At 45.8% G+C, this 24701-nt stretch overlaps 1 protein-coding gene across 7 annotated transcripts in view; it reads right to left on the bottom strand.

The window, feature by feature from the left end:
- The window catches only part of dock3 (dedicator of cytokinesis 3), a 410366-nt gene that overhangs the window by 19970 nt on the left and 365695 nt on the right, over positions 1–24701 (bottom strand). For 6 of the 7 annotated variants that reach the window (XM_036984224.1, XM_036984227.1, XM_036984223.1 and 3 more), the window contains exons 24-43: positions 24421–24613; positions 23382–23509; positions 22597–22743; positions 21220–21318; positions 19318–19412; positions 14136–14211; positions 12548–12648; positions 10426–10484; positions 9103–9251; positions 8584–8669; positions 6951–6977; positions 6622–6717; positions 6431–6491; positions 5581–5674; positions 4088–4236; positions 3830–3916; positions 3419–3523; positions 2802–2943; positions 2384–2637; positions 1–86 (exon numbers count right to left, since the gene is read on the bottom strand). The exon at positions 1–86 is cut by the window's left edge and continues 94 nt beyond it. In XM_036984224.1, coding sequence (XP_036840119.1) covers positions 1–86; positions 2384–2637; positions 2802–2943; positions 3419–3523; positions 3830–3916; positions 4088–4236; positions 5581–5674; positions 6431–6491; positions 6622–6717; positions 6951–6977; positions 8584–8669; positions 9103–9251; positions 10426–10484; positions 12548–12648; positions 14136–14211; positions 19318–19412; positions 21220–21318; positions 22597–22743; positions 23382–23509; positions 24421–24613 — 2234 coding nt within the window. The remainder of the gene's footprint in view (positions 87–2383; positions 2638–2801; positions 2944–3418; positions 3524–3829; positions 3917–4087; positions 4237–5580; positions 5675–6430; positions 6492–6621; positions 6718–6950; positions 6978–8583; positions 8670–9102; positions 9252–10425; positions 10485–12547; positions 12649–14135; positions 14212–19317; positions 19413–21219; positions 21319–22596; positions 22744–23381; positions 23510–24420; positions 24614–24701) is intronic. The other variant, XM_036984228.1, reaches the window with a different exon arrangement.

The following is a 24701-nucleotide window of genomic DNA, read 5'->3' as shown; positions in this document are numbered from 1 at the left end:
TGTTGGTACTGGCTGATCAGGGTCCGTAGCTCATGGTTCTTGTTCTCCACCACGTAGATGGCATTCTCCAGAGGACTCACCTCAATCTGGTAAAAACATCATAGAAGAACTGTAACAGTGTATTTTTAGACTTGGTCTAGTGGTAGTGCTGCCGCCACCAAAATATAACAGCCCTGGAAGATTGAGGTTCAATAAGAAAAAAAACCCAAGAAGAATAAGAGTATAATAGGCCATTTACTTTCATGTTACATTACGTTATCCTACGTTATTCTACACAATGCCACGTGATATTATGTTATGATACGTTACAGTATGCTATGTTATGTTACGTTACGCAACACTACGCTACGCAATGCTATGCTACGTTATGCAACATTACATTACACTATGCTATGCAACACTACATTACACTATACTAGGTTATGTTACGCTATGCTATGCCATGCAATGCAATGCTACGCTACGTTATGCAACATTACATTACACTATGCTACGCTATGCAACATTACATTACACTATGCTACGTTATGTTACGCTATGCTACGTTACAGTGCCTTGCAAAAGTATTCATCCCCCTTGATGTTTTTCCTATTTTGTTGCATTACAACCTGTAATTTAAATGGATTTTTATTTGGATTTCATGTAGTGGACATATACAAAATAGTCCAAATTGGTCAAGTGAAATGAAAAAAAAAAACTTGTTTAAATAAATTATAAAAAATGAAAAACGGAAAAGTGGTAAGTGTATTTGTATTCACCCCCTTTGCTATGAAGCCCCTAAATAAGATCTGGTGCAACCAATTACCTTCAGAAGTCACACAATTAGTTAAATAAAGTCCACATGTGTGCAATCTAAGTGTCACATGATCTGTCACATGATCTCAGTATATATATATATATATATATATATACACCTGTTCTGAAAGGCCCCAGAGTCTGCAACACCACTAAGCAAGGGGCACCATGAAGACCAAGGAGAACAGATCAGGGTTATAAAAAAATATCTGAAACTTTGAACATCCCACGGAGCACCATTAAATCCATTATTAAAAAATTGAAAGAATATGGCACCGCAACAAACCTGCCAAGAGAGGGCTGCCGACCAAAACTCAGGGATCAGGCAAGGAGGGCATTAATCAGAGAGGCAACAAAGAGACCAAAGATAACCCTGAAGGAGCTGCAAAGCTCCACAGCAGAGATTGGAGTATCTGTCCATAGGATCACTTTAAGCCGTTCACTCCACAGAGCTGGGCTTTACGGAAGTATTACCATTGCTTATTTTTTTCTATAAGCAAACATGTTTAGTGTTTTGCCAAAAAGGCATGTGGGAGACTCCCCAAACATATATAGAAGAAGGTACTCTGGTCAGATGAGACTAAAATGAATATTTTTGGCCATCAAGGAAAACACTATGTCTGGGGCAAACCAAACAGCTCTCATCACCCCGAGAGCCTCATCCCCACAGTAAAGCATGGTGGTGGCAGCATCATGTTGTGGAGATGTTTTTCATCGGTAGGGACTTGGAAACTGGTCAGAATTGAAGGAATGATGGATGGCGCTAAATACAGGGAAATTCTTGAGGGAAAACCTGTTTCAGTCTTCCAGAGATTTGAGACTGGGACAGAGGTTCACCTTCCAGTAGGATAATGACCCTAAGCATACTGCTAAAACAACACACCAGTGGTTTAAGGGGAAACATTTAAACATCTTGGAATGGCCTAGTCAAAGCTCAGACCTCAATCCAATTGAGAATCTGTGGTATGACTTAAAGATTGCAGTACACCAGCGGAACCCATCCAACTTGAAGGAGCTGAAGCAGTTTTGCCTTGAAGAATGGGCAAAAATCCCAGTGGCTTGACGTGCCAGGCTTATAGAGACATACCCCCAAGAGACTTGGTGGTGCAACAAAGTATTGACTTTGGGGGGGGCGTGAATAATTATGCAAGCTCAAGTTCTGTTTTTTTTGTCTTATTTGTTTCACAAAAAATATTTTGCATCTTCAAAGTAGTAGGCATGTTGTGTAAATCAAATGATACAACCCCCCCAAACGTTTTTATTTTAATTCCAGGTTCTAAGGCAACAAAATAGGAAAAATGCCAAGGGGGTGAATACTTTCGCAAGCCATAGTATGTTATGTTATGCTACACTACGTTATGCTACACATCCTCATTACAGCATGTGACAGATTTTTAGTACTTATTTTCATCTGCTGTACAAAAGCAGGGCATCGGTAACACAGTGGCACTAATATCGTCATTACTGTATAGCTGCGTTTCCCAAACTCGATCCTGTGGACGCCAAGGGGGGCACATTTTGCCCACTACACGTCGGATTCAAATAATCACAAGGTTGATGACGACTTTGGGAAACGATGGTTACTCACCAGCTCTCTCTTCTCCACCTCAAACCAGCGGGAGATACCAGGGAGAGGATGTGTGAGGATCAGCGTAGTCCTCTCGATCCACAAGCTCTTGAACTCGTTCTCTCGGTCTTTGGATCCTTTGTGGAAGGGCCGGTCGTAGCGAAAACGACGCACGTTGTTGACTCGGTAGAAGCTCTTGATGCGGTCTGGAACCCGGTCCATCTGGAGAACGTTGACGTTCTCCGGTACCGCCGAAACGGCGTAGATCTGGAGGTCTGAGGGGTGGCGTGTCAAGGAACACAGTTTGGGTGGAAGGAAGGTTTTTTGGGGAAGGCATAGGGACATGTTCACATACACATTATGCACATACAAAAGCACACAGACACACACACACATACATACTAAAGCTCCGGTTTCCAACTTTATTGTAGAAGGATACACTGGGCGTCACACTGTAAAATGGCCTCGTCTGGTTGGTTAGGGTGTTGCATGGCAATGGCTTGTGGGAATTCTCCCAGCATCCTTTGCTGGAAGGCTTCTAAACGTTCGTAGTCATGACCACGACAGACAAACTCCTTGTTCTGTTAGGGGACACATCCTGGGATGAGTAAAAACTAGAATATTCTGAACAGAATAATATTCGCTCTGTACAATCTGAGTCTCAATAAAGAACTAGAATATTCTGAATAGAATAATGTGAGTCTCAATAAAGAACTAGAATATTCTGAACAGAATAATATTCACTCTGTACAATATGAGTCTCAATATAGAACAGAATATGACTTATCTCAAGCAATGACATTCAGTGGCAAATTATAAGGTCATCGATTGTATCTCAAATTACACTATTCCTTATGTGGTTCTGGGCAGAAATAGTGCACTATCTAGGGTAGGGTATAGAGTTTCATTTGGGATCTTACCTATGCAGTAGAATTGACTTACTCTGGTCAGAACAGGAGTAGTGCACAACATAGGGAATAGGGTGTAATTTGGGATGTGCCCTAAATAAGGAGTGCACTATAAAGGGTGTGATTTGGGAGCATGGATTTGACTCACTCTTAGGAAGAAGGGGAACTTGCGTCCGTAGAAGCCCACCCTGAAGAACTCAGGTTCTAGACGTTGCTGCTCCATGATGTTGTCATAGTACGCTGCCTCCATTTTCTGACAAAACAAAAGACTGAATCCTAAATATTCGGACAAAACAAAAGACTGAATCCTAAATATTCGGACAAAACAAAAGGCTGAATCCTAAATATTCAGACAAAACAAAAGACTGAATCCTAAATATTCAGACAAAACAAAAGACTGAATCCTAAATATTCAGACAAAACAAAAGGCTGAATCCTAAATATTCAGACAAAACAAAAGGCTGAATCCTACATTTCTGCGCAAATCTTCCGTTGACATTTGATGAAAATCTGGGTCATGAAAGTTCACAAACATCAGTCATGTACTACATCTAATTACCCTTATCCAGCTGAGGCTTTGGTAGTCGTACAGGGTCTCATACTGGTAAGCCAGCTCTCTGCACAGCGGTATCCCATACTCCCAGCACTGAAGAAACACAGTTCCGGATGTGAAAATGTATCAGTAATTAGTTTGTTTTCAATACGGACAAATACTGCTATAGCTGTTGGTTCATGAGTTAATGGGTTGATTGATTGATTGATTATGAGAGTAAACGATTGATGACACTTTAGTGTTCCATTGTGTTCTTCCACCTACCTTGCCCTTGTTGAAGTAGTTGATGACCTTACGACAGAGGCCCTCTTTGCGATGCCACTCGCTCTGGGCTGGGTAGTGGAGGAACTCCCTCAGAGGCCTCTCCTCCCAATGCAGCAGCTCCCAGTACAACAGCAGTGTGAACGCAGCCTCTGTAGAGTAACGTACAGACATATAGTGTATATACATCATAGTGAACAACACATAGCTGGGTAGTGGAGGAAAACCCTCAGATTGATAGTGCAGTTCTAGGGACCAAACCCAGTTCAACAGCAGGGTGAAATCAGCCTCTCTAGAATTATAGAAAGAGAGTCACTAGAAGGGACATTCCGGCGACCATATTGAGTGTACCTATGCAGATTTAGGATCTTAATTTGAGCCAGTTTGCTACAGCAGGAAAGTAATTATTATGTGGATTATAATTAATGGACATTTTTGTAAGGGTTGATACGTTTTTCATTAGGGCAAATCAAGTCTGACATTTCAAAATGAAAATTACCAACTTTAAAAGTATTTTTAAACCTCAAATAAACTACAAGTTACATTTTCTGTTGTGTAGGAAAATTCTCAGCAACAAAATAGTGATCAAATTAAGATCCTACATCTGTAGCAGTAAAGCACAGCAATGTTAAAAGTAAAGGTTATTCCACAGGTAATAGCTAGCACGCTCGTTCCCTTTGTGAGGGAATAGGTTTGTGTGCGAGTATCTAACCTGTGTAGTTGTCAGCCTGGAGGTGCATGCCACACAGCTTGTGGATGTTGTATTACTTGTGTAGTTCTCAGCCTGGAGGTGCATGCCACACAGCTTGTGGATGTTGTATTACCTGTGTAGTTCTCAGCCTGGAGGTGCATGCCACACAGCTTGTGGATGTTGTATTACCTGTGTAGTTCTCAGCCTGGAGGTGCATGCCACACAGCTTGTGGATGTTGTATTACTTGTGTAGTTCTCAGCCTGGAGGTGCATGCCACACAGCTTGTGGATGTTGTATTACCTGTGTAGTTCTCAGCCTGGAGGTGCATGCCACACAGCTTGTGGATGTTGTATTACCTGTGTAGTTCTCAGCCTGGAGGTGCATGCCACACAGCTTGTGGATGTTGTATTACCTGTGTAGTTCTCAGCCTGGAGGTGCATGCCACACAGCTTGTGGATGTTGTATTACCTGTGTAGTTCTCAGCCTGGAGGTGCATGCCACACAGCTTGTGGATGTTGTATTACCTGTGTAGTTGTCAGCCTGGAGGTGCATGCCACACAACTTGTGGATGTTGTATTACCTGTGTAGTTGTCAGCCTGGAGGTGCATGCCACACAGCTTGTGGATGTTGTATTACCTGTGTAGTTCTCAGCCTGGAGGTGCATGCCACACAGCTTGTGGATGTTGTATTACCTGTGTAGTTCTCAGCCTGGAGGTGCATGCCACACAGCTTGTGGATGTTGTATTACCTGTGTAGTTCTCAGCCTGGAGGTGCATGCCACACAGCTTGTGGATGTTGTATTACCTGTGTAGTTCTCAGCCTGGAGGTGCATGCCACACAGCTTGTGGATGTAGCGGATGTACATCTCCTCCTTGTTGATCTCTGACTTGTAGAAGTTCTAGGGAACAAACAGACACAAAATAAGAAAAACAAGACAAATCCTGCAGTGCCTCTCGCTATTTCTGTTCCACTTTCTCAGCCTGACACAGTGACAGTTATGTTGTAATAGTTGGTGCAGATGAGGTACCTGTAGTCGGAGTCTACAGTGTCTTACCAACAGGTTGACAGTACAGCCAGAGTCTACAGTGTCTTACCAACAGGTTGACAGTACATCCAGAGTCTACAGTGTCTTATCAACAGGTTGACAGTACAGCCAGAGTCTATAGTATCTTATCAACAGGTTGACAGTACAGACAGAGTCTATAGTATCTTATCAACAGGTTGACAGTACAGCCAGAGTCTACAGTGTCTTATCAACAGGTTGACAGTACAGCCAGAGTCTACAGTGTCTTACCAACAGGTTGACAGTACAGCCAGAGTCTACGGTGTCTTACCAACAGGTTGACAGTACAGCCAGAGTCTATAGTATCTTATCAACAGGTTGACAGTACAGACAGAGTCTATAGTATCTTATCAACAGGTTGACAGTACAGCCAGAGTCTACAGTGTCTTATCAACAGGTTGACAGTACAGGCAGAGTCTACAGTGTCTTACCAACAGGTTGACAGTACAGCCAGAGTCTACGGTGTCTTACCAACAGGTTGACAGTACAGCCAGAGTCTACGGTGTCTTACCAACAGGTTGACAGTACAGCCAGAGTCTACGGTGTCTTACCAACAGGTTGACAGTACAGCCAGAGTCTACGGTGTCTTACCAACAGGTTGACAGTACAGCCAATCTTCTTGTTCTCTGTCTCGTCTCCTTTCATGCAGTCCCTAAACAGACAGAAGACCACATCAGGGATTGATTTACCGTGTGGAGAGCCTCCTGCTCTCATATGCTGAACTCTACCGTCTCTTAGCAGACGTGCTGGTGTTACAATAACAAGGACCTGTCCTGTACTACCTGTAGTCCAACAGACGTTCCATCAGCCGCGTGACAGAGGTGACGAAGGAGATTCCCGTCTCCCTCCAAGTCTCCTGCTCGATTTTCTCCAGCAGGCTGTGAAAACAAAAGAGAGAAACAAACATATATGCCTTAATCAATACACCACGGCTCGGTTTGAGGAAATTAACCTATAGACAACGTCAAGTGTCGGCACACAGATGATATATCAATCAATACACCAAGGTGAAGTTTGAGTGATGAATGTCATGTACACACAGCAGTACGTAATTTGAGAGCATGTAGAGAGGAGTTAGGGGCAGTAGACTGTTAGAGGTGGGTTATCTTACCTGGGGTAAGGCCCAAAGAGCTGGGTTCTAATCCCACACGCAGCAGAAAGAGGCAAGCGTTATAGTGTTATAAAAAGGTAGGGGGTAAAGACATGGTTATTATAAAGGTAGCAGGTAGAAACCAACAGGTTGGAGCCAACACAACGTTATAAAGGTAGCAGGTAGAAACCAACAGGTTGGAGCCAACACAACGTTATAAAGGTAGCAGGTAGAAACCAACAGGTTGGAGCCAACACAACGTTATAAAGGTAGCAGGTAGAAACCAACAGGTTAGAGCCAACACAACGTTATAAAGGTAGCAGGTAGAAACCAACAGGTTAGAGGCAACACAACGTTATAAAGGTAGCAGGTAGAAACCAACAGGTTAGAGGCAACACAACGTTATAAAGGTAGCAGGTAGAAACCAACAGCTTAGAGCCAACACAACGTTATAAAGGTAGCAGGTAGAAACCAACAGGTTGGAGCCAACACAACGTTATAAAGGTAGCAGGTAGAAACCAACAGGTTGGAGCCAACACAACGTTATAAAGGTAGCAGGTAGAAACCAACAGGTTAGAGGCAACACAACGTTATAAAGGTAGCAGGTAGAAACCAACAGGTTAGAGCCAACGCAACGTTATAAAGGTAGCAGGTAGAAACCAACAGGTTAGAGGCAACACAACGTTATAAAGGTAGCAGGTAGAAACCAACAGGTTAGAGGCAACACAACGTTATAAAGGTAGCAGGTAGAAACCAACAGGTTGGAGCCAACACAACGTTATAAAGGTAGCAGGTAGAAACCAACAGGTTGGAGCCAACACAACGTTATAAAGGTAGCAGGTAGAAACCAACAGGTTGGAGCCAACACAACGTTATAAAGGTAGCAGGTAGAAACCAACAGGTTGGAGCCAACACAACGTTATAAAGGTAGCAGGTAGAAACCAACAGGTTGGAGCCAACACAACGTTATAAAGGTAGCAGGTAGAAACCAACAGGTTAGAGCCAACACAACGTTATAAAGGTAGCAGGTAGAAACCAACAGGTTAGAGCCAACGCAACGTTATAAAGGTAGCAGGTAGAAACCAACAGGTTAGAGCCAACACAACGTTATAAAGGTAGCAGGTAGAAACCAACAGGTTGGAGCCAACACAACGTTATAAAGGTAGCAGGTAGAAACCAACAGGTTGGAGCCAACACAACGTTATAAAGGTAGCAGGTAGAAACCAACAGGTTAGAGCCAACACAACGTTATAAAGGTAGCAGGTAGAAACCAACAGGTTAGAGCCAACACAACGTTATAAAGGTAGCAGGTAGAAACCAACAGGTTGGAGCCAACACAACGTTATAAAGGTAGCAGGTAGAAACCAACAGGTTGGAGCCAACACAACGTTATAAAGGTAGCAGGTAGAAACCAACAGGTTGGAGCCAACACAACGTTATAAAGGTAGCAGGTAGAAACCAACAGGTTGGAGCCAACACAACGTTATAAAGGTAGCAGGTAAAGAAATGGTTATTATAAGAGTGGGTGTGTGTGTGTGTGTGTGTGTGTGTGTAGGTGTGTGTGTGCGTGCGTGCGTGTGTGCGTGCGTGTGTGAGTGCGTGCGTGCGTGTGTGTAGGTGTGTGTGTTTGAATATGTGTGTGTTCTTAACTCACAGCAGGCTGAAGAGCTCGCGGTAGTTCTCATCTCCTTTCCCCTCAGACACCAGACTGTCTAGCTTGTCAATCAGCTCTGCCTCCACCTGAACACAAGTCAATTCAGGTGACGTTACAACAAGACGTAAACCAGTGTTCTTCTACAGGTGTATCTGTGGGTTGTCAACACGATACACCGTCTCCGAGGGAACATTTCTGCTGCAGATCTTGAGTAGAGAAAGATATTGTTTTGTGAAATAAAATAACGGCAACCCTGACCTCATGAAATATAAGGTATGAACTCTGACCTGATGAAATATAAGGTATGAACCCTGACCTGAAGAAATATAAGGTATGAACTCTGACCTGATGAAATATAAGGTATGAACTCTGACCTGAAGAAATATAAGGTATGAACTCTGACCTGAAGAAATATAAGGTATGAACTCTGACCTGAAGAAATATAAGGTATGAACCCTGACCTGAAGAAATATAAGGTATGAACTCTGACCTGAAGAAATATAAGGTATGAACTCTGACCTGTTTGAAGTTCCCGTTCTTCCTCTGCTCCCAGTCCATCATGTCGTGGAAGATAGGGATCATGATGTTCCTGACCTCCCCCTGAGGCACCAGGGTCACACCCAGGAAGGGACCTATCATACCTGGGATGAAGTGGATCTTGTTCTCACCTGGAGAGGACAGGAAGAGGAGTCAGACTGTACATCAATCCAATCCAAGGTGTCTATTTGCGGTTTGACTAGAATGCTGTGTGTGTGACAGGAAAGCATGGTAAGATAATAGGTAAGCAGTTATGTGTTCTACGCTATTTAAATTATGTTTGTGTTGCAATACTTCCGATCACCATTAGAGGTCAGTATTGCTAAAACATTTGTCTGCTCAACTGAAATGAAGTGTGTGTTTGAGAGATACACAAAATATACAAAAGTATGTGGATTCTGCTATTTCAGCCACACCCGTTGCTGACAGGTGTATAGAATCGAGCGCACAGCCATGCAATCTCCATAGACAAACATTGGTAGTAGAATGGCTCATACTGAAGAGCTCAGTGACTTTCAACGTGGCACCGTCATAGGATGTCACCTGTCCAACAAGTCAGTTTGTCAAATTTCTGCCCTACTAGAGCTGCCCCGGTCAACTGTAAGTGCTGTTATTGTGAAGTGGAAATGTCTAGGAGCAACACCGGCTCAGCCACAAAGTGGCAGGCCACACAAGCTCACAGAAATGGACATCCGACTGCTGAAGGGCGTAGTGCGTAAAAATCGTCTGTCCTCAGTTGCAACACTCACTACCGAGTTCCAAACTGCCTCTGGAAGCAACATCAGCACAATAACTGTTCGTCTGGGGCTTCTTGAAATGTGTTTCCATGGCCGAGCAGCCGCACACAAGCCTCAGTTCACCATGCACAATCCCAAGCGTCGGCTGGAGTGGTGTAAAGCTCGCCGCCATTGGACTGGAGCAGTGGACACAGGTTTTCTGGAGCGATGAATCACGCTTCACCATCTTGCAGTCCGACGGACAAATCTGGGTTTGGCGGATGCCAGGAGAACGCTACCTGCCTGAACGCATAGTCGCAACTTTAAAGTTTGGTGGATGAGGATTAATGGTCTGGGGCTGTTTTTCATACCTTACCTAGGCCCCTTAGTTCTAGTGAAGGGAATTCTTACCGCTACAGCATACAATGACATTCTAGACGAATCTCAAATCAAATTTTATTTTGTGCTTCCGACTTTGGGGAAGGCCCTTTCCTGTTTTAGTGAATATAAATGTCACTAAGGTTCTGAATGATGGTGGGTACCCCCCCCCTACCCAAAAAATATAGGCTGAATGATGCTGGGTACTCACCAAGGTTCTGCCACATGCTGAAGAGCTCGTAGGCCATCATCACCCTCATGTCACCATACCTAGCAACAAAACAACAGGTATAGAGTTATAGACAGAGATCTCTGGCTGTGGCACAGTGGACATGTATTGGATATTCTATATATAGGATATTGGTATTCCTACAGTTAACAGATGAGGAAATGTACTGAGATTGAAGAGCATCATTCCACGATGATCACACAGAATTACAGAAGTCTACATAGTGTGTGCTTCAAGCGTGAGGGGAGTGAACCTTAAGCCTCATACAGCGCTCTCTTCTAAAATAACGTGTGTGAGAAACAGGAAGTGAACAAGGCAACGTGAGAAACAGGAAGGAATAACACAAGAAAGAAGGAAAGAAAGGAAAAAATGAAGTAAGTTAAGCGAGAAAGACAATTAGACAGAAAGAGAGTGAGATGTGCTGCGTGCAGAAATAAACTAAACCCTGGCTAAATGGGAGAAGATAATCCTAGATTTAGCATGTTGGGATTATTGCCTGGGATGGGCTCAGCAAATAGAGAGACCCCCTGCCATGACCAACACATTTAAAATACACACACACACACACACACGCACACACACACACACACACACACACACACACACACACACACACACACACACAAGTCGTCTTATCTAGCTAATGTGTTATGAAAGCTTTGCACACAGACCGGCATCGGGCAGGCTAGCCTACAGACTGGTGCACGCAAGGCCAGTGTTGATCCAAACTCTACACGCAGCACAGCTCAACAGTGTTGAAAAACCGATAGCTGGTGTTCTGTGTTGCTTCCAAAATGGCACCCTATTCCTTCTTTAGTGCACTACGACCAAATGGGCCTTGGTCAAAAGTAGCGCACTATAAAGGCGATAGGGTGCCATTTGGGAGGTAACTCTGGTGTCTCTATGGGAAACAGCTCCATATAGATGTAGGATCTTAATTTGATCAGGTCATTTTAAACTTGTAGTGTATTTGAGGTTAAAAAAGGCTTCTGTAGTTTGTAATTTCCTTATGAAAAATTAAGCAAACCCTACAAAAAAAAGAGAGAGAGAGAGAGGGAAGGAGAGAGAAAGACAAATAGAGAGAGAGAGAGAGAGAGAGACAGAGAGTGAGACAGAGAGACAGAGAGAGAGGGAGAGAGGGAGAGAGGGAGAGAGGGAGTGTGTGAACCGGCACGGACAGAGAGCTAACACATCCTTGGGTATTAAGGAAAGACCTTTTGATGGCTTCTGAAAGTAGGTCACTAAGTCTTGTCTGATACACCTGCTATCACTCTCACACTCTCAACATCACTGTCAAATTAAACATCTTTCAGAGAAAATGAGTCTTGCTCATCATGGTTGACAGATTCATGTAAATGGTGTTAGTCTGAACGAAGGGATTCAACTGATGTGATGATCATTGTCTCACATAATCTATATTATATTAATAAAATCCAGAACTTTGGGCAACCTGAACCCTGGGCTACCTGTACCCTGGGCAACCTGTACCCTGGGCAACCTGTACCCTGGGCAACCTGTACCCTGGGCAACCTGTACCCTGGGCTACCTGAACCCTGGGCTACCTGTACCCTGGGCTACCTGAACCCTGGGCTACCTGAACCCTGGGCTACTTGTACCCTGGGCTACCTGAACCCTGGGCTACCTGTACCCTGGGCTACCTGAACCCTGGGCTACCTGTACCCTGGGCAACCTGAACCCTGGGCAACCTGAACCCTGGGCTACCTGAACCCTGGGCTACCTGTACCCTGGGCTACCTGTACCCTGGGCTACCTGTACCCTGGGCTACCTGTACCCTGGGCAACCTGAACCCTGGGCTACCTGTACCCTGGGCTACCTGAACCCTGGGCTACCTGTACCCTGGGCAACCTGAACCCTGGGCTACCTGTACCCTGGACAACCTGAACCCTGGGCAACCTGAACCTTGGGCTACCTGAGAGCCACAAAGTGGTCCTTCAAGACAGATCTTGAGTCAGTGACTTAAAGTTCATCCTCCTTTACAAACACTGTAGGTAGCTCCTTTTCAGCAAACATTGTAGCTGCTGTGTACAGACAAAAATAGTAAATGATGTTAGTGAGTGAGCAGCAACTCTGTGAGTCGTCTTACTTGTCCAACACATTCTTCCTCTTGGCTGGTGTGGTGTTCTCTAATTGTAGGCTGGGCTGGTTGATGTAGAGAACAGCCAGACTGAAGTATGAGTTCCACACCTAGACAGAGACACACACACAGACCATATATATATTAGCATTAAAAGTTCAAGTTAAATAAGAACCAAAACATGTAAAATGTTCATCAATTTGTAGGTCAAATTTGAAAAAAGTATTATATTCACACAACATTTTAATAATCTTTTCACTTACAATGTTTATGTTTTTATGAGGTATGTCATTTCTACTCTACCATCCATCCATTACCGAATCAAATTCAGATCTGTAATCTACAAACTACGACATTCTATCATTTATTTACCAGCTGGTTCAATCCACTTAACATCCCTTTAAATAAAAATGGAAATCATGTTTAGTAGACGTCCTGAGTCAAGCAAGGCATTCCTTCTTTACTATTTCCACACTAGGGAGTAGATCTTTTCTCAATCTGCAACAACCTTTATTCATTAATCATGTAATTTACCCTTTACAAGGGAGGGTAGAGGGAGAGGAGAGAAGAGATGAGGACGAGGGTAGAGGGGGAGGAGAGGAGAGGAGAGAAGGATGAGGAGGAGGGTAGAGGGGGAGGAGAGGAGAGAAGGATGAGGAGGACAGGAGAGGGGGAGGAGAGGAGAGGGGGAGGAGAGAAGAGGGGGAGAGGAGAGATGAGGAGGAGAGAAGAGGGGGAGAGGAGAGATGAGGAGGAGAGTAGAGGGGAGGAGAGGAGAGAAGGATGAGGAGGACAGGAGAGGGGGAGGAGAGGAGGGGGAGGAGAGGAGAGATGAGGAGGAGAGTAGAGGGGGAGGAGAGGATAGATGAGGAGGAGAGTAGAGGGGGAGGAGAGGAGAGAAGGATGAGGAAGACAGGGGAAGGGGAGAGGAGAGGGTGAAAGGAGAGGAGCAGATGGAAGGAGAGGAGGGGAGGAGCAAGAAGAGGAGGGGAGGAGAGCTGGGCGATTAACCAAACTGTCGGTTATTTTTCAGGATTTTTTAAACAACTGCTACTATAGTGATTCTGTCAGACAGCAGCTGTATAGAGATGAGATGATGACTTGTAAATAAAATAATAAAGTTATCAAATCAAACAAATGTAATTTCAACAACAACTGAAATATTTTGTTAAAGTAATGTGAAGAAATGATGGCTAATAAGTGATGAGCAGTAATGGACAGTCACTACCATCGTGGGACTTGTATTGTTTTAGTCTGTGTAGTTACAGCATTCAACATACATAATGTCTACAAATATAATTGAAAACCGTGATTTTTTTATTTTTAAACAATCGATCCGAAACAGAGCCGACCTCTAAAAGCACCTGCTGGGTACTGAGCTGCAGGGTGCAGTAAAGACACAGCTGATTGGAGGCAAGCTGTGTGTGTGAGTGTATGTGTGTGTGTGCGTGTTTGCATGCTTGCTTGTATGGTGTGTGCGTGCGAGCACACCTGCGTTTGTATGTGTGCTGTGTGTGTGTGTGTGTGTGTGTGTGTGTGTGTGTGTGTGTGCGTGCGTGCGTGTGTGTGTGTGTGTCACTCTGTCAAAATCACAAACCTTGAAATCAAAGTCGGCTTCGGTGAAGTTTTTGTTCAGAGCCGGGGACAGACACTGGGCTGTCGTCACTATGATGCTAGAGGGGGAAATAAAACAATACTAAAGTCATAGCCTGGGTACCAGTCTAAAGTCATAGCCTGGGTACCAGTCTAGTGTACCAGTCTAAAGTCATAGCCTGGGTACCAGTCTACAGTCATAGCCTGGGTACAAGTCTACAGTCATAGCCTGGGTACCAGTCTAAAGTCATAGCCTGGGTACCAGTCTAAAGTCATAGCCTGGGTACCAGTCTAAAGTCATAGCCTGGGTACCAGTCTACAGTCATAGCCTGGGTACCAGTCTACAGTCATAGCCTGGGTACCAGTCTAAAGTCACAGCCTGGGTACCAGTCTAAAGTCATAGCCTGGGTACCAGTCTAAAGTCATAGCCTGGGTACCAGTCTAAAGTCATAGCCTGGGTACCAGTCTACAGTCATAGCCTGGGTACCAGTCTAAAGTTAGCTTCCAGGATTAAGAACATGTTTTATTCCATCCTGTCTGATGATGGAGAGAACGAGGTTCTGTTCCACATGCTTTATGTAGACCAGCAATACATCATAACACATACATCTTGAATTGAATCATTTCAAGAAAAAACATAAAAAAGGGGGATGGATGGAGGTGTGTCTATAAAAGGGGGATGGATGGAGGTGTGTCTATAAAAGGGGGATGGATGGAGGTGTGTCTATGAAAGGGGGATGGATGGAGGTGTGTCTATGAAAGGGGGATGGATGGAGGTGTGTCTATGAAAAGGGGATGGATGGAGGTGTGTCTATAAAAGGGGGATGGATAGAGGTTTGTCTATAAAAGGGGGATGGATGGAGGTGTGTCTATAAAAGGGGGATGGATGGAGGTGTGTCTATAAAAGGGGGATGGATGGAGGTGTGTCTATGAAAAGGGGATGGATGGAGGTGTGTCTATAAAAGGGGGATGGATAGAGGTTTGTCTATAAAAGGGGGATGGATGGAGGTGTGTCTATAAAAGAGAGATGGATGGAGGTGTGTCTATAAAAGGGAGATGGATGGAGGTGTGTCTATAAAAGGGGGATGGATGGAGGTGTGTCTATAAAAGGGGGATGGATGGAGGTGTGTCTATAAAAGGGGGATGGATGGAGGTGTGTCTATAAAAGGGGGATGGATGGAGGTGTGTCTATAAAAGGGGGATGGATGGAGGTGTGTCTATGAAAGGGGGATGGATGGAGGTGTGTCTATGAAAGGGGGATGGATGGAGGTGTGTCTATGAAAAGGGGATGGATGGAGGTGTGTCTATAAAAGGGGGATGGATAGAGGTTTGTCTATAAAAGGGGGATGGATGGAGGTGTGTCTATAAAAGGGGGATGGATGGAGGTGTGTCTATAAAAGGGGGATGGATGGAGGTGTGTCTATGAAAAGGGGATGGATGGAGGTGTGTCTATAAAAGGGGGATGGATAGAGGTTTGTCTATAAAAGGGGGATGGATGGAGGTGTGTCTATAAAAGAGAGATGGATGGAGGTGTGTCTATAAAAGGGAGATGGATGGAGGTGTGTCTATAAAAGGGGGATGGATGGAGGTGTGTCTATAAAAGGGGGATGGATGGAGGTGTGTCTATAAAAGGGGGATGGATGGAGGTGTGTCTATAAAAGGGGGATGGATGGAGGTGTGTCTATAAAAGGGGGATGGATGGAGGTGTGTCTATGAAAGGGGGATGGATGGAGGTGTGTCTATGAAAGGGGGATGGATGGAGGTGTGTCTATGAAAAGGGGATGGATGGAGGTGTGTCTATAAAAGGGGGATGGATAGAGGTTTGTCTATAAAAGGGGGATGGATGGAGGTGTGTCTATAAAAGGGGGATGGATGGAGGTGTGTCTATAAAAGGGGGATGGATGGAGGTGTGTCTATGAAAAGGGGATGGATGGAGGTGTGTCTATAAAAGGGGGATGGATAGAGGTTTGTCTATAAAAGGGGGATGGATGGAGGTGTGTCTATAAAAGAGAGATGGATGGAGGTGTGTCTATAAAAGGGAGATGGATGGAGGTGTGTCTATAAAAGGGGGATGGATGGAGGTGTGTCTATAAAAGGGGGATGGACGGAGGTGTGTCTATAAAAGGGGGATGGATGGAGGTGTGTCTATAAAAGGGGGATGGATGGAGGTGTGTCTATAAAAGGGGGATGGATGGAGGTGTGTCTATGAAAGGGGGATGGATAGAGGTGTGTCTATGAAAGGGGGATGGATGGAGGTGTGTCTATGAAAGGGGGATGGATAGAGGTGTGTCTATAAAAGGGGGATGGATGGAGGTGTGTCTATGAAAGGGGGACGGATGGAGGTGTGTCTATAAAAGGGGATGGATGGAGGTGTGTCTATAAAAGGGAGATGGATGGAGGTGTGTCTATAAAAGGGGGATGGATGGAGGTGTGTCTATAAAAGGGGGATGGATGGAGGTGTGTCTATGAAAGGGGGATGGATAGAGGTGTGTCTATGAAAGGGGGATGGATGGAGGTGTGTCTATGAAAGGGGGATGGATAGAGGTGTGTCTATGAAAGGGGGATGGATAGAGGTGTGTCTATAAAAGGGGATGGATGGAGGTGTGTCTATGAAAGGGGGATGGATGGAGGTGTATCTATGAAAGGGGGATGGATGGAGGTGTGTCTATGAAAGGGGGATGGATAGAGGTGTGTCTATGAAAGGGGGATGGATGGAGGTGTGTCTATAAAAGGGGGATGGATGGATGTGTGTCTATGAAAGGGGGATGGATAGAGGTGTGTCTATGAAAGGGGGATGGATAGAGGTGTGTCTATAAAAGGGGGATGGATGGAGGTGTGTCTATAAAAGGGGGATGGATGGAGGTGTGTCTATGAAAGGGGGATGGATGGAGGTGTGTCTATAAAAGGGGGATGGATGGAGGTGTGTCTATAAAAGGGGGATGGATGGAGGTGTGTCTATAAAAGGGGGACGGATGGAGGTTTGTCTATAACAGGGGGATGGGTGGAGGTGTGTGTATAAAAGGGGGATGGATAGAGGTGTGTCTATAAAAGGGGGATGGATAGAGGTGTGTCTATAAAAGGGGGATGGATGGAGGTGTGTCTATAAAAGGGGGATGGATGGAGGTGTGTCTATAAAAGGGGGATGGATGGAGGTGTGTCTATAAAAGGGGGACGGATGGAGGTTTGTCTATAACAGGGGGATGGGTGGAGGTGTGTGTATAAAAGGGGGATGGATAGAGGTGTGTCTATAAAAGGGGGATGGATAGAGGTGTGTCTATAAAAGGGGGATGGATGGAGGTGTGTCTATAAAAGGGGGATGGATGGAGGTGTGTCTATAAAAGGGGGACGGGTGGAGGTGTGTCTATAACAGGGGGATGGGTGGAGGTGTGTGTATAAAAGGGGGATGGATGGAGGTGTGTCTATAAAAGGAGGATGGATAGAGGTGTGTCTATAAAAGGAAGATGGATGGAGGTGTGTCTATAAAAGGGGGATGGATGGAGGTGTGTCTATAAAAGGGGGATGGATGGAGGTGTGTCTATGAAAGGGGGATGGATAGAGGTGTGTCTATGAAAGGGGGATGGATGGAGGTGTGTCTATGAAAGGGGGATGGATAGAGGTGTGTCTATAAAAAGGGGATGGATGGAGGTGTGTCTATGAAAGGGGGACGGATGGAGGTGTGTCTATAAAAGGGGATGGATGGAGGTGTGTCTATAAAAGGGAGATGGATGGAGGTGTGTCTATAAAAGGGGGATGGATGGAGGTGTGTCTATAAAAGGGGGATGGATGGAGGTGTGTCTATGAAAGGGGGATGGATAGAGGTGTGTCTATGAAAGGGGGATGGATGGAGGTGTGTCTATGAAAGGGGGATGGATAGAGGTGTGTCTATGAAAGGGGGATGGATAGAGGTGTGTCTATAAAAGGGGATGGATGGAGGTGTGTCTATGAAAGGGGGATGGATGGAGGTGTGTCTATGAAAGGGGGATGGATGGAGGTGTGTCTATGAAAGGGGGATGGATAGAGGTGTGTCTATGAAAGGGGGATGGATGGAGGTGTGTCTATAAAAGGGGGATGGATGGATGTGTGTCTATGAAAGGGGGATGGATAGAGGTGTGTCTATGAAAGGGGGATGGATAGAGGTGTGTCTATAAAAGGGGGATGGATGGAGGTGTGTCTATAAAAGGGGGATGGATGGAGGTGTGTCTATGAAAGGGGGATGGATGGAGGTGTGTCTATAAAAGGGGGATGGATGGAGGTGTGTCTATAAAAGGGGGATGGATGGAGGTGTGTCTATAAAAGGGGGACGGATGGAGGTGTGTCTATAACAGGGGGATGGGTGGAGGTGTGTGTATAAAAGGGGGATGGATAGAGGTGTGTCTATAAAAGGGGGATGGATAGAGGTGTGTCTATAAAAGGGGGATGGATGGAGGTGTGTCTATAAAAGGGGGATGGATGGAGGTGTGTCTATAAAAGGGGGACGGGTGGAGGTGTGTCTATAACAGGGGGATGGGTGGAGGTGTGTGTATAAAAGGGGGATGGATGGAGGTGTGTCTATAAAAGGGGGATGGATAGAGGTGTGTCTATAAAAGGAAGATGGATGGAGGTGTGTCTATAAAAGGGGGATGGATGGAGGTGTGTCTATAAAAGGGGGATGGATGGAGGTGTGTCTATAAAAGGGGGATGGATGGAGGTCTGTCTATAAAAGGGAGATGGATGGAGGTGTGTCTATAAAAGGGGGATGGATGGAGGTGTGTCTATAAAAGGGGGATGGATGGAGGTCTGTCTATAAAAGGGGGATGGATGGAGGTGTGTCTATAAAAGGAAGATGGATGGAGGTGTGTCTATAAAAGGGGGATGGATGGAGGTGTGTCTATAAAAGGGGGATGGATGGAGGTGTGTCTATAAAAGGGGGATGGATGGAGGTCTGTCTATAAAAGGGGGATGGATGGAGGTGTGTCTATAAAAGGGAGATGGATGGAGGTGTGTCTATGAAAGGGGGATGGATGGAGGTGTGTCTATAAAAGGGGGTGGGTGGAGGTGTGTCTATAAAAGGGGGATGGATGGAGGTGTGTCTATAAAAGGGGGATGGATGGAGGCGTGTCTATAAATGGGGATGGTAGAGGTGTGTCTATAAAAGGGGGATGGAAGTGTGTCAATGTGTGTGTGTGTGTGTGTTCAGGACAACATACTTGCTGGTCAGCAGCCTCATCACGTTCCAGTCCCGGGGAAAGACACTGAGCTTCATCAGGTTACGAAACACACAAAAGATCTTCAACAGGAACTCCTGAGAGGGAAAGAGAGAAAGTGAGAGACAGATTGAGGGAGAACAGTATGATAATCTGTCTATAATAATTTGCAATATTATTTTAGTTGTATGTGGGCCATATTATATCAGTAATATGTGTGTCAGGTTTATCAATGTCTCTCACGTCTGGTGTGTGTTATGAAAGCTGGCGGTGTAACATTTGCATAACAAAAGCAACCTGTCATCGCCTGGATACCAGTCTGCCTAAGGCTTACGACACGGAGTACGATGAGTGGATTCTGGAGATCAGCTCAGCTCTCCAGAATGTACCCCACTGTCTCCCACCAACTCTTCCATTATTCATTGTTTCATTGTTTAGATATATTTTTTTATAAATTCCCCATTACATACGTAACCAGCAGGTCTAGTATATGTACCGTTAATCCCTGTCATTTGGTGACCTTCGTTTCTGTTAAGGGATTGTATTACAGTCATTTACTGTTCTCAGTCTCGGAGTGGAAACGTTCAGTCTCGGAGTGGAAATGTTCAGTCTCGGAGTGGAAACGCTCAGTCTCAGAGTGGAAACGCTCAGTCTCAGAGTGGAAACGTTCAGTCTCAGAGTGGAAACGTTCAGTCTCAGAGTGGAAACGTTCAGTCTCAGAGTGGAAACGTTCAGTCTCAGAGTGGAAACGCTCAGTCTCAGAGTGGAAACGCTCAGTCTCAGAGTGGAAACGCTCAGTCTCAGAGTGGAAACGCTCAGTCTCAGAGTGGAAACGCTCAGTCTCAGAGTGGAAACGTTCAGTCTCAGAGTGGAAACGCTCAGTCTCAGAGTGGAAACGCTCAGTCTCAGAGTGGAAACGCTCAGTCTCAGAGTGGAAACGTTCAGTCTCAGAGTGGAAATGTTCAGTCTCAGAGTGGAAACGTTCAGTCTCAGAGTGGAAACGTTCAGTCTCAGAGTGGAAACATTCAGTCTCGGAGTGGAAATGTTCAAAACAGAGTTCAAAACCTGCTACACTTTTGGTCAATTGTGCGGCGCCTCACGGTTCATGGCTAGCTGTGACACAGCCTGGGATCAAACCCAGGTCTGTAGTGACGCCTCAAGCACTGTCGCTGCAGCGCCACGGGCAGCTGCGCCACTCGGGAGGACTGATAATGTTGAGGGAGCGGGTACGCCTGAGCACGCCAACCTGCTGAGTTGATACAATGTTGCACTTCACTAGCAATAGCTCAAGTCCAGACAGTTGGAAAGGGAGGAAGACAGGCGTAGCAGAGAGATTAATGATTAACGAGATTAAAGTGAATTTTCATTAGGATATTTTCTACTGTTTTTATTTTGTCGGCTTTTGGCCTATGTATTTTACTAAGTTAACGATGGAAGTTAGATGCCTACTTGATTTGGTTTGATTTGGTTCCTGCTGCATTGGCCTAGGGAGATCTATTCTAATTTATTTAGCCACCAATGAATCACAGTGTATGGAAAAGGCTGGTGCTCTTCTCATTAGTTGAGTTTTAACTTTGAGATTTTTGTCATTTTTAATTGAACTTTTTTATGATTAAAACCACTTGACAATCATTGTATTGTAACACAGCGTACACACAGGAAGTCCCATGAAGAAAAAAAAAACAGGCCCGCCTATAGATTGTGCTGATTGTGGCTCCTGAATTTATTTAGGCTCGCCAAAACAAAGGGGTTGAATACTTGACTCAAGAAATGTCAGCTTTTCATTTGGTTTGATTTGTAAAAATGTCTGAAAACATCATTTCACTTTGACATGAGGGTGTATTGTGTGTAGGCCAGTGACATTTTAATGCTGTAACACAGAATCTATAAACGTGTGTCTGTCACCTTCAGCTCCTCTTTGCTCTGGAAGTTGTCCAGCAGATGTTGGAAATGGATTTCAGACATCTGACGCAGCAGGGATAGGAGGCAGGACACATACTCTCCCTGCCAATGAGAGCACAGGCACACGCATGTCAGCCAATCACAGTGCCCCGTGAGCCACCCGATGACCAATCAAAACACAGGTGGGAAGAAGGGAGGGGGGGGGTAAGGATAATGAAGATGAGAGACATGATTGGATAGGGGTTTGATTCAAAGCAGACAGTACAGTAAGTTAGTTTGAATTAGTTTATTTTAGTTAATGAATTCAACTGTGGTTCCTGGGTTACGAACATTGTTAAGTTTATCAAAATGTTTCAAAACTGCCCATTGATATCAAACAAATACATTTAAGATTAAACATTTTGGGCCTTGCTGAAAGCATTTCTTTAATTTGACTACAGTATATTATTGTGAAAACATATGACTATATTCTTCCAAAAATAATTAAACTCAGATTGAAAATATATTAAAATCTCCAACTTGACAGGGGAGACAACAGGATGAAGGAGAGAGGGAGAGAAACATGGAGGGACAGGTGTGTTGGAGGGGTGGGGTGAGAGGAGGAGAGAGATAGAGAGAGAGAGAGAGAGAGAGAGAGAGAGAGAGAGAGAGAGAGAGAGAAACATGGAGGGACAGGAGTGTTGGAGGGGTGGGGTGAGAGGAGGAGAGAGATGGAGAGAGAGAGAGAGAGAGAGAGGAGGAGAGAGATGGAGAGAGAGAGAGAGAGAGAGAGAGAGAGAGAGAGATGCAGGGACAGGAGTGTTGGAGGTGTGGAGTGACAGATGGAGAGAGATGGAGAGAGAGAGAGAGAGAGAGAGAGAGAGAGAGAGATAGAGAGAGAGAGAGAGAGAGAGAGAGATAGAGAGAGAGGGAGAGAGACATGCAGGGACAGGAGTGTTGGAGGTGTGGGGTGAGAGGAGGAGAGAGATGGAGAGAGAGAGAGAGAGAGAGAGAGAGAGAGATGCAGGGACAGGAGTGTTGGAGGTGTGGAGTGACAGATGGAGAGAGATGGAGAGAGAGAGAGAGAGAGAGAGAGAGAGAGAGAGAGATAGAGAGAGAGAGAGAGAGAGATAGAGAGAGAGGGAGAGAGACATGCAGGGACAGGAGTGTTGGAGGTGTGGAGTGAGAGGAGGAGAGAGAGAGAGAGAGAGAGAGACATGCAGGGACAGGAGTGTTGGAGGTGTGGAGTGACAGATGGAGAGAGGGATGAGGATGAAAACCAGGGACTTAGGTTCCTCCAACGTCTGCCAAGACGGAGTACTGCCTGTCCCTTGAGCTAAGGATGGGAGATGACAAGGAAAGGATGACGTAGATAGTAGAAGCAGATTGTTAGTTACTAACAGTGATCTCAGCCGTGCACTGTGGGCAGCGCTGTCCTCTTACCGCCTCCTGGGACTGAGACTTGCTCATGATGGCCAGCAGGGTCTGGAGTAGCACATCCAGGAGAGACTCGACCATCATCTCTATGTCCTCCTGCACCGGGGTGTCCTAGGGGGAGATATGAATACATAGAAAATACATGAATATATCGGTATGGCAGGCTGTGTAAACCTACCTGCTCTGTTTGTATGGTACGGACTAGAGTTTACCAGCTGGTCTTGATGATGGAGAAGATAGAGCCTAGAATAGTTTACCAGAGAGCTGGTCTTGATGATGGAGAAGATAGAGCCTAGAATAGTTTACCAGAGAGCTGGTCTTGATGATGGAGAAGATAGAGCCTAAAATAGTTTACCAGAGAGCTGGTCTTGATGATGGAGAAGATAGAGCCTAGAATAGTTTACCAGAGAGTTGGTCTTGATGATGGAGAAGATAGAGCCTAGAATAGTTTACCAGAGAGCTGGTCTTGATGATGGAGAAGATAGAGCCTAGAATAGTTTACCAGAGAGCTGGTCTTGACAGATGGAGAAGATAGAGCCTAGAATAGTTTACCAGAGAGCTGGTCTTGACAGATGGAGAAGATAGAGCCTAGAATAGTTTACCAGAGAGCTGGTCTTGATGATGGAGAAGATAGAGCCTAGAATAGTTTACCAGAGAGATGGTCTTGATGATGGAGAAGATAGAGCCTAGAATAGTTTACCAGAGAGCTGGTCTTGATGATGGAGAAGATAGAGCCTAGAATAGTTTACCAGAGAGCTGGTCTTGATGATGGAGAAGATACTGCTGAGGATGCCAGAACAGATGAGCAGCTCTTTCTGCTGTCTCAGGTGGAGGTGGATGTGATGCAGGACCACGGGAAGCAGGATCCTACGAGACTCTGAGATACAAAGAGGGAGAGGGGGGGAGCAGAGAGAGAGAGGGGGGGGGGGGAGCAGAGAGAGAGAGGGGGGGGCAGAGAGAGAGAGGGGGGGGAGCAGAGAGAGAGAGGGGGGGCAGAGAGAGAGGGGGGGGCAGAGAGAGAGAGCGAGAGAGGGGGGGGGGAGCAGAGAGAGAGAGAGAGAGAGAGAGAGGGGGGGGGAGCAGAGAGAGAGAGGGGGGGGCAGAGAGAGAGAGGGGGGGGGCAGAGAGAGAGGGGGGGCAGAGAGAGAGAGAGAGAGAGAGAGTGGGGGGAGCAGAGAGAGAGAGATGGGGAGCAGAGAGAGAGAGGGGGGGCAGAGAGAGAGAGCGAGAGAGAAAGAGGGGGGGGGGGAGCAGAGAGAGAGAAGCAGAGGAGAGATAGGGGTATGCAGAGAGAGAGAGAGAAAGAGGGGGGGAGCAGAGAGAGAGAGGGGGGGGCAGAGAGAGAGGGGGGGCAGAGAGAGAGCGAGAGAGAGAGAGGGGGGGGGGGGGAGCAGAGAGAGAGAGATGGGGAGCAGAGAGAGAGGGGGGGGGCAGAGAGAGAGAGAGAGAGAGAGAGGGGGGGGGGGAGCAGAGAGAGAGAGAAGCAGAGGAGAGCGAGAGAGAGGGGGGGGAGCAGAGAGAGAGAGAAGCAGAGGAGAGATAGGGGTATGCAGAGAGAGAGAGAGAAAGTTTTAGAGCATTTACCTACAACTGACCAATACAACAGTTAATGATAATATGAGTATGTCATCCATTCACCTCCATGTAGATCTCATATCTACGTACATATTGTAATATTAGTGCGATTGGAAATATCGTAAACCCCAAAACACAAAAAACTGCTGTAAAGCGTCAAAGTGGTCATAACTTTAGAGCTTCCGTTCATAATGTCATCCAAGTGGCAAATACCTGGGAAGGAGAAGAGGCGGCTGTCCACGGTGCGAGCGATGGACTGCAGTTTGACCACGTCCATGGACTGTCCGATGTGTACGGTGCTCGGCATGCTGCCCAGCGTGCCCCGTACGAACTCTGCCACTTCCTGGACTGTGAACATCTGAAGCAGTTCGTCGAAGATGGCCGGGAACGAGTTCAGGAGCGCCGCCTGGGGGGGGTTGGGGAGAAACCGAGGGAGGGTGAGAGAGAGATGAGAGATAGGGAAGGGGGGCCAGAGTGACCAGTTCCATACTCCA

This window comes from Oncorhynchus mykiss, chromosome 7 (assembly GCF_013265735.2).
Source record: "Oncorhynchus mykiss isolate Arlee chromosome 7, USDA_OmykA_1.1, whole genome shotgun sequence".
Classification (NCBI taxonomy): Eukaryota; Metazoa; Chordata; class Actinopteri; order Salmoniformes; family Salmonidae; genus Oncorhynchus; species Oncorhynchus mykiss.
Note: the sequence above shows the minus strand (reverse complement) of the source record. Positions and strands in the feature narration are given on the sequence as shown.